The sequence below is a fragment of the Gobio gobio genome (genome assembly GCF_949357685.1).
Source record: "Gobio gobio genome assembly, chromosome: 20".
Classification (NCBI taxonomy): domain Eukaryota; kingdom Metazoa; phylum Chordata; class Actinopteri; order Cypriniformes; family Gobionidae; genus Gobio; species Gobio gobio.
This window is the reverse complement of record NC_137113.1, coordinates 23790234-23805023: the sequence shown is the minus strand read 5'-3', so window position 1 is coordinate 23805023 and position 14790 is coordinate 23790234. Positions and strand designations below refer to the sequence as shown.

Below are 14790 nucleotides of genomic sequence, written 5' to 3'. Positions count from 1 at the left end.
TGTTTAAATCTACAACGTTTCTCGAGTGTTTTTTCATTAAATATTTACTGTCCGAAGACCCAGGCTTTTAGCGGAGTTTCCAGCTTATCATACCGAGAAAAGCGCATGTCGTCCAGCCATTGTTTTTACTCGACCTCGTGGATTCTTGCATTTTCCCGTAGAACACAAATAAATAAAGGAAAATCATAATAAATAGGTTGGGAAATATGAATAAATGTTCAAAATAAGAGCATGATAATAATTTGAATGACATGGAAGTCATATTTAAAACAAAAATAATAGTGTTAATCCTCGACGGTAGATGCAGGCCTCTCACACGAGCTTCTTTTCCAGCGCTCTTAGCTGATCCAGAGCGAGACGGACGGAACAGCACAGTTTTTTTTTATTTTTGCTCATAGGGTGAAAAAACACCAGTCGGGTAAAATCGGCAATGCTCGTAAAGAAGGCGGGCTGTAAGAAAGTTATTTTACCGCCGTGAAGCGTGTGTTGCAATTGGTCAAACACTCTCTGCTCATGCATATTTAGAAAACATTTGACCAATAATGTTTTCTATTGCCGAATGTTATTTAATATTCATGTATTAAGCATCCACGGATCCGCCCTTAGTATATACGGACCTATGAAATCGTTCATACGTTATGTCCCGCCTCTACTTACATGTGATTCGCAGGAATCAAAAGCGCACAACTCTATTGGCTCTGCGTCAATTTTATTGAATTATTCATGTGCTGCAGTATCATGGCCAATAAACGCTCGGAAACATCGATTCATAACCCGCCCTCTGACTGTTCAGCCCCTGCCAAGTAGGCTGTGTAAACCTGTAGCAAACCATACAGTCTATATAAAGACGTGTGAGAGCAGTCTTCTCTCAGATGCGCTTAGAGCGCACTGGCGTGTAGATCGGGGAAAGGGAAGGGGACTGTTGGTCGCTACAATAGTTAGTATATAAACACAAATTTAAAAGCACATTGAGTAGCAAGACACGGTGGTCACTGGGAAACCGCCATCGGACAAGTTCCGGTCACCATTGGGTGCCAGGAGAGTCTTGGTGGCGTTTCAGAGGTGTTCCTTCTTACAAAGCGGCGTGCCGGGGGAGGACGCGTCTCTTTGAATAGACAGGATGCACGGACCGCCTTCCAGCGACAGCGCATGCCCATTGCGCCTCATCAAGAGAGTGCAATTCGGCGTCCTCAGCCCAGATGAACTTGTAGGTTTTGCTCTTTGGAAGGGGTATTCTCTTACTACTTTGAGTATTATTGTATTACTCAAATCGTCATCGTGCTAAAATCCTATTAAATATGAATATTAACATACAGTGTCTTTTGTGAGCCTGTGTTTTGCTAACTTAGCCGGCTAGCCACTTCTGCCTCTAGTAAGAGCATGTGTTTAGAAAGTTGAACAAACACTACACAAGAGTCCTACTTTAACAATTAGCAACACGACACGGAATCGTCTTGTTTGAAGTTTTATAATTTTAACTTGTTGTAATGTTTTTTGTTTGTTTGCTTTATATGACCATTTTGGAGTCACATGGTAGACCCAAAGTTACTCCCAAGTTTCCACATTGTTCCCCGTGTCTCCCTTATTGGCAATAAAATATGTGACGTTTTATATTCATGATTCATTTAAAGAGTTCAGTTAATGAAGTGCACTTATGTTTTACAATAAATGTAACGTTAGAGCAAATTGCAGTTTGAGCTGTGATGCTAATGAGAGGCCTTTTCAGTAATATAATTTCTTATCTTAACCTTTTTAAGCCTTGTTTCTCCTGAGCTATTTTACAATAAATGTGAGATGAAGGCAGTTGAACAGACACTCCATTATGTGGTTAATGTATGTTTTATATGTGCAACATGTAGTTCATTATGGAAACCTATTATGAAATTATTAAACCGCTGTGTTTACATTTCAAACTGAAATGTTTAAAGTGTTTTCTGGTGAATTATGCATTTTGCATCTAACATCATTGCTTAATGTAAACCTGCTGTTGCTCTTGTTGTTGTATTTGTCAAACTTTATTAGAGAATGTATTTATCAATGTTTCACCATTTTAATGCCGTTTTCAGAAACGAATGTCTGTTACTGAGGGGGGCATCAAGTACCCAGAGACCACAGAGGGAGGACGCCCTAAACTGGGGGGACTCATGGACCCCCGGCAAGGGGTAATTGAGAGGTCAGGCAGATGCCAGACATGTGCAGGTATACATTTATAAATTAGATTTTTATCCTATGTTGTGCAGTATTTGTTGTCAAGCTCCTCTTGTTAGTGTGTTATGCATTGTGTACTTATTTACTTGTCGTTGTTTAGGTAACATGACTGAGTGCCCTGGTCATTTTGGTCACATTGAGCTGGCTAAGCCAGTCTTTCATGTTGGCTTCATCACAAAGATCATGAAGGTCCTCCGATGTGTGTGTTTCTTCTGTTCAAAGCTCCTTGTGGACTCGGTATGCTGTATTTTTAATTTGCCTTTTTGTTTGCAATTTTTGTTACAATGTTCCTAACTGTATGATTAACTTAATTTTCTTTTATCCAGAACAATCCAAAAATCAAAGACATCTTGATCAAGTCGAAGGGGCAGCCACGGAAGCGTCTGACCCATGTCTATGACCTCTGTAAAGGCAAAAACATTTGTGAGGGTGGAGAGGAGATGGACAACAAGTTTGGAGTAGAGCAGCAGGAGACAGAGGAAGACCTCACCAAAGAGAAGGTACATAACTTATGATTCTCTAATCACACAGGCCTGTTTTAAATGATCTCCCTGCTTTTAAAGCTCACTTTGGATGGTTTCATGCATTTCAAGGGTCACGGAGGTTGTGGCAGATACCAGCCACGTATCCGTCGCACTGGCCTGGAGCTCTATGCTGAGTGGAAGCATGTGAATGAAGACTCTCAGGAGAAGAAGATTCTCCTCAGCCCTGAACGTGTGCACGAGATCTTCAAACGCATTTCAGATGAAGAGGATTTGATCCTGGGCATGGACCCCAAATACGCCCGTCCTGAGTGGATGATTGTAACAGTTTTGCCTGTGCCCCCTCTTGCTGTGAGACCGGCTGTGGTCATGCAGGGCTCTGCTAGAAACCAGGTTAGCATTTCTTGTTGAACAGTGGGGCAAAAAAAGTCTGATGTATTGCAGAGGTTTGTACTGATGGCTGTTAGAATTTTCAATTGTGTGCTCAGGTTTTTTTTCTTCTTTCCCCATAGGATGATTTAACACACAAGTTGGCTGACATTGTGAAGATCAATAACCAGCTGAAGCGAAATGAGCAGAGTGGAGCTGCAGCGCATGTTATAGCAGAGGATGTCAAGCTGCTTCAGTTCCACGTGGCTACCATGGTGGACAATGAACTGCCAGGTCTACCTAGGGTAAGATTTACACTACCTTAAATATACAAATATTTGGCAGAAGCCTGTATGAATGATTAACAACAATATGTCTAACCATATATATATATATATTTTTACAATAATTATAAATTGAGAAGTGAACAATTAAATTATTATAAAATGTATTGAAATTAAGTATAAATACAAATAAGTGTAAGTACAAATAAAACTGCTGCCTGACACGACAGTTGCAGCCAATCAAAATATATTTGATATTTAATCTACATATTTAGTCTTATGGACCGATGAAAGTTAACAGTAGAAGTCAACGAAGGGACTTAATAAATACTGTACTGTCATATGCTCTTGTCTCAGGCAATGCAAAAGTCTGGTCGCCCACTAAAATCCCTCAAACAGAGGCTAAAGGGTAAGGAAGGACGTGTCAGAGGTAATCTGATGGGGAAGCGTGTAGACTTCTCTGCCCGAACTGTCATTACGCCTGACCCCAACCTGCAGATCGACCAGGTGGGAGTTCCCCGGTCCATTGCAGCAAACATGACCTTCCCTGAGATCGTCACACCCTTTAACATTGACAGGTATTGTTAGGATTTCTTATTTTCTAATGAATGCACATCTCATTTACAAAATATTTGACTAGATTTCTTTGTCGTATTGACTTTGTGACCCTCTAAAATTCTTTTCACTTTAACTTTACAGACTCCAAGAGCTTGTGAGGAGAGGTAACAGTCAGTACCCTGGAGCCAAATATATCATCCGTGACAACGGGGACCGAATTGACCTGCGATTCCACCCTAAACCAAGTGACCTTCACCTTCAGATTGGATACAAAGTTAGTCTTTTTCCTTGGTTATTGTTAGAGTAATCTTAATTTGTGGTTATAGTGAGCACGGTATTTAAAAACCTGTTTTTCTTTCTAGGTTGAACGACACATGTGTGATGGGGACATTATTGTGTTCAACAGACAGCCCACACTGCACAAAATGTCTATGATGGGCCATAGAGTACGAATCTTGCCTTGGTCAACATTTCGACTTAACCTCAGGTATGCTAGATAAGACTTATCAATTCCCATCATATCGTTAACCTCATAGCATAATTGCCCAGATCAGATTGGCCAAAAAATGACTTGGGCAATTATGCTATGAGGCTAACAATATTGTTTTGATACATGGGTAGTAGGGATGCTCATAATTAACTGGTTAACCAACAGTAAGAGTTTTGACTGATTAATACTATCACTTAAACGGTTTAAAATCTTTCTCTTTTTTTTCTCCCAGATTGACAACACGCTGCATAGTTAAATATTCTAAACCTTTAAAATGGAAAGTCGCATTTTAATATAATGTTAATATAGAATACTGGTAAATAAAGCAATATTTATAAACATAAATATAGGCTATTTTAGTTCCCCTCACTCCACAACAAATCCTTTAAATAACAGTATTCAGAACAGAACAAGCATGAAAAATAAAAGCTATCAAATTCAAGCCAAAACGAATTAAATGCGAAACCGATGTTAGGCATCTTGAATTGTTAACTTGTAATAGCAGAAATGGCTTAATAATCCATCACTTATGGTCATACAGATAAGAGTAAGACAAACTGTTAAGGGTTTACTTTATGCTCACAGTAAATAACATTATGCTTTTGTAAAATAAAAAACTATCCATGAACTTGTTTTTGGAATGTCTCAAATTACCTGAAACGCCGTATTTAACTTTCTTTCGTCTTGATAATCTGTTAATTTAAATAAAATATATTTAGCGTATTTATTCATTTTATATATGATTTTAATCTGTTTTTCTCCATTCACAGAAGCGCTGCAGGTGCGTGATGTGGTGATGAACTCTCATGTTCTGTTCTTTATGCTGCTATTTGCGCATGTAAAACTAAACCCCTGGAAAACCGATTTTGTTGTTTTTAATGGGTCACAGACTCCGATTCATTCTAATATAACAATCTTGTCGGTTAACGGTTAATGATCGGTTAACAAGCTTTGGTTGTCGGTTAGGGAAAAAACCCGAAATGAACATCCCTACTGGGTAGGTACTTTATAGATTTGGTATGCTCTACCATCCATTATAATTGCTGAAACAAATCGTTATAGAAATAGTTAATGCTCATGTTTGGCAGCATTTATGATATAAGGGTTTTTGGTTTTATGAAGACGACAGATTTTAAAAGTGAAAATCCCTTTTACTTCCAGTGTTACGACCCCATACAATGCTGACTTTGACGGAGATGAGATGAACCTGCACTTGCCGCAATCTCTGGAGACCCGTGCTGAGATCCAGGAGCTGGCCATGGTGCCTCGTATGATTGTCACACCCCAGTCCAACAGACCTGTCATGGGTATTGTGCAGGACACACTGACAGCTGTGCGCAAGTTCACCAAGAGAGATGTCTTTTTAGAGAGGGTGCGTTTACAAAGCGGTGGAACGAATTACAAATTTAATCAGCTGTTCAGGATGTACGGGTACATGAGATTCATGCTAATGAAGAGCTTTGCACTCTTCTGTTTCCTTTTGTGTGCTTTTTAGGGTGAGGTGATGAACCTACTCATGTTTCTCTCTACATGGGATGGCAAAGTGCCCCAACCGGCTATATTGAAGCCTCGACCCCTCTGGACAGGCAAACAGATCTTTAGCCTGATCATCCCTGGCCACATTAATGCCATCCGCACACACAGCACTCACCCTGATGAAGAGGATAGTGGTCCTTATAAACACATCTCCCCTGGAGACACTAAGGTGCAGTAGTGCAGTCCCAAACCTGGACATAACTTTTATGCAAAATTAAATTTTCATACGTGTTCCTTATCCGATTCTTTTTGCAGGTAATTGTGGAGAACGGTGAGCTGATCATGGGAATCCTGTGTAAGAAGTCTCTGGGAACCTCAGCTGGCTCTCTTGTCCATATCTCATACCTTGAGATGGGCCATGACATCACACGACTCTTCTATTCCAACATCCAGACTGTCGTCAACAACTGGCTGCTCATTGAAGGTAAAAAAAATGGAGATTAAAGCTGTTTATTTAACTTTAAACGTTTTTAATCTTGCTTAATCTATTCTTGGTGTATTTACCATCTTGTCTGCTGTAGGTCACTCTATTGGTATTGGAGACTCCATTGCTGATAAGGCTACATATCAGGACATTCAGAACACTATTAAGAAAGCCAAACAGGATGTGATAGAGGTGAGTTGGCATTGTGTTACTAATACCAAGGCTGTCATAAGGCTCTCGTACATGAACGCAGTCATGCATGTGTTGACTTCATTCTCACAGGTCATTGAGAAAGCCCACAACAATGAGTTGGAGCCCACCCCAGGTAACACTCTGAGACAGACCTTTGAGAACCAGGTCAACCGCATTCTGAACGATGCTCGAGACAAGACTGGATCCTCTGCCCAGAAGTCACTGTCAGAGTACAACAATTTCAAGTCCATGGTGGTGGCTGGTTCAAAAGGCTCTAAAATTAACATTTCTCAGGTGAGAGAAGACAGTTGATTGTGTTGATCTTAAATTTAATAAGACTCCTCAATTTTAAGTGTAAACCAGAAAATGTTCATGCAAATGTGGTCCATGTCAGGTTTCACACAATTTGATCAACCTCTATTGTTTTTTTTCTGTCTTCATCCCTTTAGGTTATTGCTGTAGTGGGGCAGCAGAACGTTGAGGGTAAGCGAATCCCCTTTGGTTTCAAACACCGCACCCTCCCTCACTTCATTAAAGATGACTATGGTCCTGAAAGTAGAGGCTTTGTGGAAAACTCCTATCTGGCCGGTCTCACACCAACTGAGTTTTTCTTTCACGCCATGGGAGGGAGAGAGGGTTTGATCGACACAGCTGTCAAAACTGCTGAGACAGGTAATGAACACGCACGGACTGAGCGGCTATTGGGGGGCTAACCCTAAATCTAATCTGAATTTAAAATGTTAATACTACATGTCCAACTAAGATGCGTTATGCTAAATTGTCGTTAGATTTGTCTTGGTAAATGGTTGAAATTGTATTTATGGCTTTTGATGAATCTTTTCAGGTTATATTCAGCGTCGTCTGATCAAGTCTATGGAGTCGGTTATGGTAAAGTATGATGCTACAGTCAGAAACTCCATTAACCAGGTTGTCCAGCTGAGGTATGGAGAGGATGGGCTGGCAGGAGAGGCAGTGGAGTTCCAAAACATGGCCACACTTAAGCCATCCAACAAAGCCTTTGAGAAGAAGTGAGTGCTCCTTTTTGTTCATTTAAATGTTTTCAAGATTGTTAAAATATTACCAATAGTTCAAGCTAATATTAAAGCTATATTAATCCAAATCCAACAAGGACATGGATAGTAAGCCATCAGCTCAGAGCCAATACACGGGTGACTTAATGACTTAAGTTATTGATTCAACTTTCCACCTCTTTTGTTTAATCACACAGGTTCAGGTTTGACTGCACCAATGAACGAGCTCTTCGCCGCACTCTACAGGAAGATGTGGTGAAAGATGTGATGACCAATGCCCATGTCCAGAGTGCTCTAGAGAAAGAGTTTGAAAAGATGAGGGAAGACCGAGAGATCCTGAGGGCCATTTTCCCCACAGGAGACAGCAAGGTATGCCCCTTGAGCAACATATTTAAGCATCATCAATATCACATGTTCATAGACCTAAACTGACATGCTTCCCATAGGTGGTACTACCGTGCAATCTGGCGAGAATGATCTGGAATGCTCAGAAGATTTTCCGCATCAATCCTCGGACACCAACTGACCTTAACCCAGTACGAGTAGTTGAAGGTGGGTTAAACACTTTGGTTTATACAAGGGTCTGTAAAGGGATTGTATTTATTAGGTAAGGCTGTCAGTGTTTGAGTGGGTCTCCCAGCTAAATAAAGACTCCTGCTTGTGGCGGATAAAGCCTGCTGACGACTGATCCTTATAGCTTACCGCTGTCTTGTGGCATACCTGTGCAAGCTGATTATAAAGGCCACTTTTACCTCTTTGTGCATGTTGACTAAAGAAATGGCTTCATACTTATGAGCTTGACACATTTGTACCTTTTTTTTTTTTTGGAGGGGGGAGGTAGCACTGACATAAGTCAAGTTATTCTTGCTTGTCATTATAGTGGCACCGCTCTTAACATTTGTACTCAGCAGTGCATTTGTGGCCTTCTAATGATCAAGTGTTTTTTGTTTCTCTCTGATTTTATTTTTGTAGGAGTTCAAGATTTAAGTAAGAAGCTGGTTATTGTAAATGGGGAAGACCAGCTAAGCAGGCAAGCCCAGGAGAATGCCACTCTGCTGTTTAATATCCACCTGCGTTCCACCCTCTGCTCTAAGAGAATGACTGAGGAGTTCCGTCTTAGCACAGAGGCTTTTGATTGGCTGCTGGGAGAGATCGAGACCAAATTTAACCAATCCATTGTAAGTAATGCTTTCTGAGTTCATTAGAATCTCTTCACCTGAATAAGTGATGAAATTAAGTAAGGACATCTTTTTTTTTAAAGTGGGCTCATTGGCTGAATTGACACTTTCTCTTTTTCAGGCTCACCCTGGTGAGATGGTTGGTGCTCTGGCTGCCCAGTCTCTGGGAGAGCCTGCTACTCAGATGACCCTGAACACATTCCACTACGCCGGTGTGTCCGCCAAAAACGTCACTCTCGGTGTGCCCCGTCTCAAAGAGCTTATCAACATCTCCAAGCGACCCAAGACCCCCTCCCTGACCGTCTTTCTCCTGGGCCAAGCGGCCCGTGACGCAGAGAGGGCCAAAGATATCCTGTGTCGGTTGGAGCACACAACCCTGCGCAAGGTCACTGCCAACACGGCCATTTATTATGACCCCAACCCACAGAACACCGTGGTGACTGAGGATCAGGAATGGGTCAACGTGTACTATGAGATGCCTGACTTCGATGTGACCCGCATTTCACCCTGGCTGCTGCGTATTGAACTTGACCGCAAACACATGACTGACCGCAAGCTGACCATGGAGCAAATTGCAGAGAAGATCAATGCAGGTGGGATTGAGATTATAATTGAATAAGTACATGCATATACAACACTTTAAATGGCAAACAGAATGGGCTTTTGAGGTGGTACTTAAATATCTATCAATCCTTGTTTGTCTCCTAGGATTTGGTGATGACCTAAACTGCATCTTCAATGATGACAATGCTGAGAAACTTGTATTGCGAATCCGCATCATGAATAGTGATGAAAACAAGTTCCAAGAGGTAAGTTTATTTTGAACTTGCTGGTGTGCAGACATAACTTGCCTCTTCTCTCTTGATGTTGAATTCTAAATGTTGGATCTTGTGTCCAGGATGAGGAAGTAGTGGATAAGATGGATGACGATGTCTTCCTTCGCTGCATTGAATCCAACATGCTGACAGACATGACCCTGCAAGGCATTGAGCAGATCAGCAAGGTATTTTCCCCTCTTTAACAGTATTTAAGTGTGGCAGTGCAGGCTTATCAAAAAGGTACAGAACACTTGCTCCTGAGGGTGGATGGAGACAGTAATGGAGTGCTAATTGGTACCCCCCTGAATTATAAACTGGTGAAATTACTTCAGATGGCCATGAGATTGGAGCTTAATTTCTTTCTCTCTTCGCCTGTAGGTGTACATGCATCTTCCACAAACAGACAACAAGAAGAAAATCATCATCACCGAGGAGGGAGAATTCAAAGCCCTACAGGAGTGGATCCTGGAAACGGATGGAGTCAGTCTCATGAGGGTTCTCAGTGAGAAGGATGTGGACCCTGTCAGGACCACCTCCAATGACATTGTGGAGATTTTCACTGTAAGGATTGTTTAATAGTTCTAACCCCCTGGTTTCGCAGGCTAAAATGCATGTTTTAACTGAAAGCAACTTGCACTGACATATCTTAATGTCAATGCCATTGTTTTGTCTCAAGATGCACATCAGTGGTGTTTGTTTTTTTTAAGGCACGTTTATAAAAGCTACTTAAATATCCTAATTGAACTAAGGCCTATTCCTGGCTTAATCTAAGCCATGTTTGTGAAACCAGGCATAAAGTTTGTGACCTATTAAGTCAAATTCAGACATATCTGCTCTTCACCTGCAGGTTCTTGGTATTGAGGCTGTGCGTAAGGCACTGGAAAGAGAATTGTACCATGTCATCTCTTTTGACGGTTCTTACGTTAACTACCGCCATCTTGCCTTGCTGTGTGACACAATGACCTGCAGAGGTCACTTGATGGCCATCACTCGTCACGGTATCAACAGGCAGGACACGGGACCTCTCATGAAGTGCTCTTTTGAAGAGACGGTGAGATTTTAATAATTGGCTCCATTTAACACTGGCAATAAAGATGGTCTTGTAAATAACTTTGTTTAATGTTGTCCCACTCTTTTATAGGTGGATGTGTTGATGGAAGCTTCTTCACATGGTGAATGTGACCCAATGAAGGGAGTGTCTGAGAATATCATGCTGGGACAACTGGCTCCTGCAGGCACTGGCTGCTTTGACCTGCTGTTGGATGCGGAGAAGTGCAAGTATGGCATGGAGATCCCCACCAACATCCCTGGGATCAGTGTTGCAGGACGTAAGTCAAACTCATTGCCTGGTTTAATTGTTTTATAGCTTTAAATTAAGTCGTATACTCATTTGTCCCCAAATGTAAACCTTTGTTTTTTCCATAACAGCCACAGGCATGTTCTTTGGCTCCGCCCCCAGCCCTATGAGTGGCATGTCTCCAGCCATGACACCCTGGAACACAGGAGCCACTCCTGCGTACGGTGCCTGGTCTCCCAGTGTTGGTGAGTGAAGAAATGCTACATAAGGTTTTGTTTTACAGCCACCCTTATTTACCGTGCATTATCTTGCATAGGTTTACAAACTCCAATTCATGCTTTTTTTTTTTTTTTTTCCCATTCAGGAAGTGGAATGACACCAGGTGCTGCAGGCTTCTCTCCCAGTGCTGCATCCGATGCCAGCGGCTTCTCACCTGGCTATTCTCCTGCCTGGTCCCCTACTCCTGGTTCTCCTGGATCACCTGGACCAGCTAGCCCTTATATTCCCTCACCAGGTTACTCCACTGTCCATTTTTGTCTTGTTTTTAAGAATGAACATTTACTTGGTTGTATTAGTTGGTTACAAACCAAACTGTTCTCTTATGCACATCTTTTTCCTTCCTTCAGGAGCATTGTCACCCAATTACTCTCCAACCTCTCCTGCCTACGAGCCTCGGTCTCCTGGTGGATACACCCCTCAGAGCCCTGGCTACTCTCCAACCTCTCCATCGTACTCGCCAACTTCACCGTCTTATTCTCCCACCAGCCCGAACTACAGCCCCACATCTCCGTCCTACTCGCCCACATCACCCTCCTACTCTCCAACTTCGCCGTCTTATTCTCCAACATCTCCAAGCTACTCTCCGACTTCACCTTCTTACTCTCCAACTTCACCTTCTTACTCCCCGACTTCACCTTCTTACTCTCCGACTTCACCATCCTACTCCCCGACATCCCCCAGCTACAGCCCAACGTCTCCCAGCTACAGCCCAACGTCGCCATCTTATTCCCCCACCTCTCCATCTTATTCCCCAACCTCCCCCTCTTACTCTCCCACTTCTCCAAGCTACTCTCCAACCTCCCCGTCCTATTCCCCAACGTCTCCGAGCTACAGCCCCACTTCGCCCAACTACACACCCACCTCACCCAGTTACTCCCCAACCTCTCCATCTTACAGTCCCACTTCACCGTCCTACTCCCCCACCTCTCCCAATTACACCCCAACCAGCCCCAATTATTCACCCACCTCTCCTTCATACTCTCCCACTTCACCGTCCTACTCTCCATCCAGTCCGCGCTACACCCCGCAATCTCCCACCTACACCCCGAGCTCGCCCTCTTATAGCCCGAGCTCTCCATCCTATTCCCCCACCTCTCCGAAATACACACCCACCTCCCCCTCTTACAGTCCCAGCTCTCCTGAATATACCCCAACATCCCCTAAATATTCCCCCACTTCCCCGAAGTACTCACCCACTTCACCCAAATACAGTCCCACCTCTCCGACCTACTCCCCAACTACGCCCAAGTACAGCCCTACTTCCCCTACTTACTCTCCAACTTCTCCCACCTACACCCCAACCAGTCCCAAATATTCTCCCACCTCTCCGACTTACTCTCCAACTTCTCCAAAATACTCTCCTACATCCCCTACCTACTCTCCAACTAGTCCCAAGGGCTCCACCTACAGCCCCACTTCTCCCGGCTACAGCCCCACCTCACCGACCTACAGCCCAGCAATCAGCCCTGATGACAGCGATGAAGAAAATAACTAAAGCTAGTTGGTGTCGGGGTTCATGCTACTTCCCTGATAGGCACTCTGACCCTGGGATAAAGACTGAAGGAAAGCCACTCAGCTCGGGTTGTTGTGACTTACAGGGAAGGCTGAGGAACCTGGGATCCCATATGTGACATCATCCTTTTTGATTTTTCCCTTTTGGACTGAACTGTTCTTAAATAGCCTCACTAAACGGGCTTCAGTGGTTGCATCTGTTATATCAGAGGTTTGAACTATAAGCCAAACAAGGCTGCCTTTGTATAGACTGTTTTGGTCACTCTAAGTTTAGAGGGAGAACTGTAACACAAAATTGGTGGAAAGATGCAGGAGGTTGACTGCTTTTGGAAGGGAATGATCATTCGTAGTCCTCTTTCCATTGTCATTTTTCTATCTCCCTTACTTTTTTCTCTAAAATTCAGTGTTGAATATAAAGCAAATCTAAGAAGTATTGCCAAAAGCCTTCAAAAAGAAAACAGTGGATTGTATCTGAAAAGTTTCAAATGAAACCTTGAAAAATCTCTAACATAAATAGAAAGGGGGGAAACTGACCTTTCTCACATTTTTATAGCATTTTTTGTTTTCTCGTGTAAATAAGCGCTTGTTCCCAGTTTTGATGTTTCCATGTCAGGACTGAGAACTGTTTAAATATTAATGTTGATTTTGTCTAATTTGAGTTCACATAAAAAGTTATTTCTGAAGAAGCAGGTGGTCGGAAGTGGCTGTTTATTAGAAACGTGTTAAAGCTGACACGCATTGTGCAGATTAAAAATGTCTTGTAATACTGTAGTCTAATGTATGCCAGCCCATAACATGGGTAAAAGTGTTGTGTAGTGATTGCCCTCTTCTGTAGGAATCAGAGAGGGAATGGATGCTTTATTTAAGGCATCACATTTCTATTCAATTGTCCCCAAAAGATGCAAGCCTTATATCCTTCACCAGCATCTGCCCAGTAATTTACAATTTCAATAACTGCAAAAAAAAATAAAAATGGTAACCCCTGAGCACACAGGAGTGTGAAGTTACCTTTTTGGTTTTATTTTTCTTTTATCCTAGGAGTGGGGTTAGAGCATGGCTTTGCATAAGCTGCACCATGTTAACGTTTTTAAACCACCTAGGTCTAAATCTGACGAGACCTTCCCTGTCCTTAGCACTCAACCCTTTAATCTAACACGTGTATAATTGTTGTTCTGATATTTGCATCAAGTACAACTGAATCTCTAGTGTGAATTACTGAGAAAAAGCATTTATTTTACACTATTCTTGCGCTGGCTTCATTGTGATTAGGTCAGCTTTGCGTTTTGGATTAAGTGCTTGGGGTGGGGGAAGAAGGTGCAGTTTGGTTTTTCATTTGAATATGCACTGTTTCATATCTGGCGTCATGGCGCCCTTTGACCTTGTGGTCGTTTGTGAACCTAAATTTCGTCAGCTGATACTGACATATAGGCATCTTATGCTTGAACAGTAGGGGGCGACAGAGACTGATTTGACTTGGGCGTTAGAGGCATTTAGTTTTTTTGATTTAGTTTTTTTTAAATTAACCTGAAAGCAAGTGGTGCCTGTGGTTCCCTCAACTCACTCTTCCAACTGGACAGTGGTAGTTGCAGGAGGTTTTGTTGACTTGTAAAAGACATTGTTGCTCTTGCATATTTCAGCTTTAGATTTAAGGCCTTAGATTGCTTTTAGGGAGAGCAGTTCTGACTGTCTCTTTAATGCCCTTGTTTGCCTTCAATTTCATGGTTGTTTCAAACAAATCCAGTTAATACTCTGTACCCTGGCTCCCAGTAATAGTGTGCATGTGTGTGAGTGAGTATGCAAGTGTGTGTGCATGAGGGTGTAAATGGAAAAGACAGGGTTTTCTTGAGTTTGAGTAATAACTGGGTCGGGTTTATGGGGAAAGGAGAATTTAAATTAAGAGAAATTGCCACTGTATAGAAATCAATCTGATTACTTCATTCTCTGTATCTGTTTTGTTTGTTTTTGACTTAAAAAATAAAAAGTTTGAATAAACTATCGGGTTTTTTTTGTGTTTCTTTAAACATGTTCAATTTTCACCTGAAAATGAATGTTATAAACCTGTTACAAACCTGTATGACTTTCTTCAGTGGGACCCAAAGATGAATGTTTCAACTGTTTTTGTTCTTGTGATG

General features: G+C 42.2%; 1 protein-coding gene across 1 annotated transcript; it reads left to right on the top strand.

The window, feature by feature from the left end:
• The first annotated feature begins 908 nt into the window (after positions 1-908).
• Positions 909-14644, top strand: polr2a (RNA polymerase II subunit A). Its single transcript, XM_079801479.1, has 28 exons — positions 909-1207; positions 2067-2199; positions 2309-2445; positions 2535-2708; positions 2802-3083; positions 3203-3364; positions 3701-3921; positions 4043-4175; positions 4264-4388; positions 5553-5763; positions 5887-6096; positions 6183-6351; positions 6449-6543; positions 6634-6837; positions 6993-7215; positions 7388-7571; positions 7772-7943; positions 8021-8126; positions 8547-8752; positions 8874-9345; positions 9461-9561; positions 9651-9755; positions 9949-10131; positions 10418-10621; positions 10712-10898; positions 10999-11112; positions 11232-11381; positions 11494-14644. The coding sequence occupies exons 1-28, from the start codon at positions 1121-1123 to the stop codon at positions 12639-12641; spliced, it is 5898 nt and encodes a 1965-aa protein (XP_079657605.1). The 5' UTR covers positions 909-1120; the 3' UTR covers positions 12642-14644.
• The last annotated feature ends 146 nt before the right edge of the window (positions 14645-14790 follow it).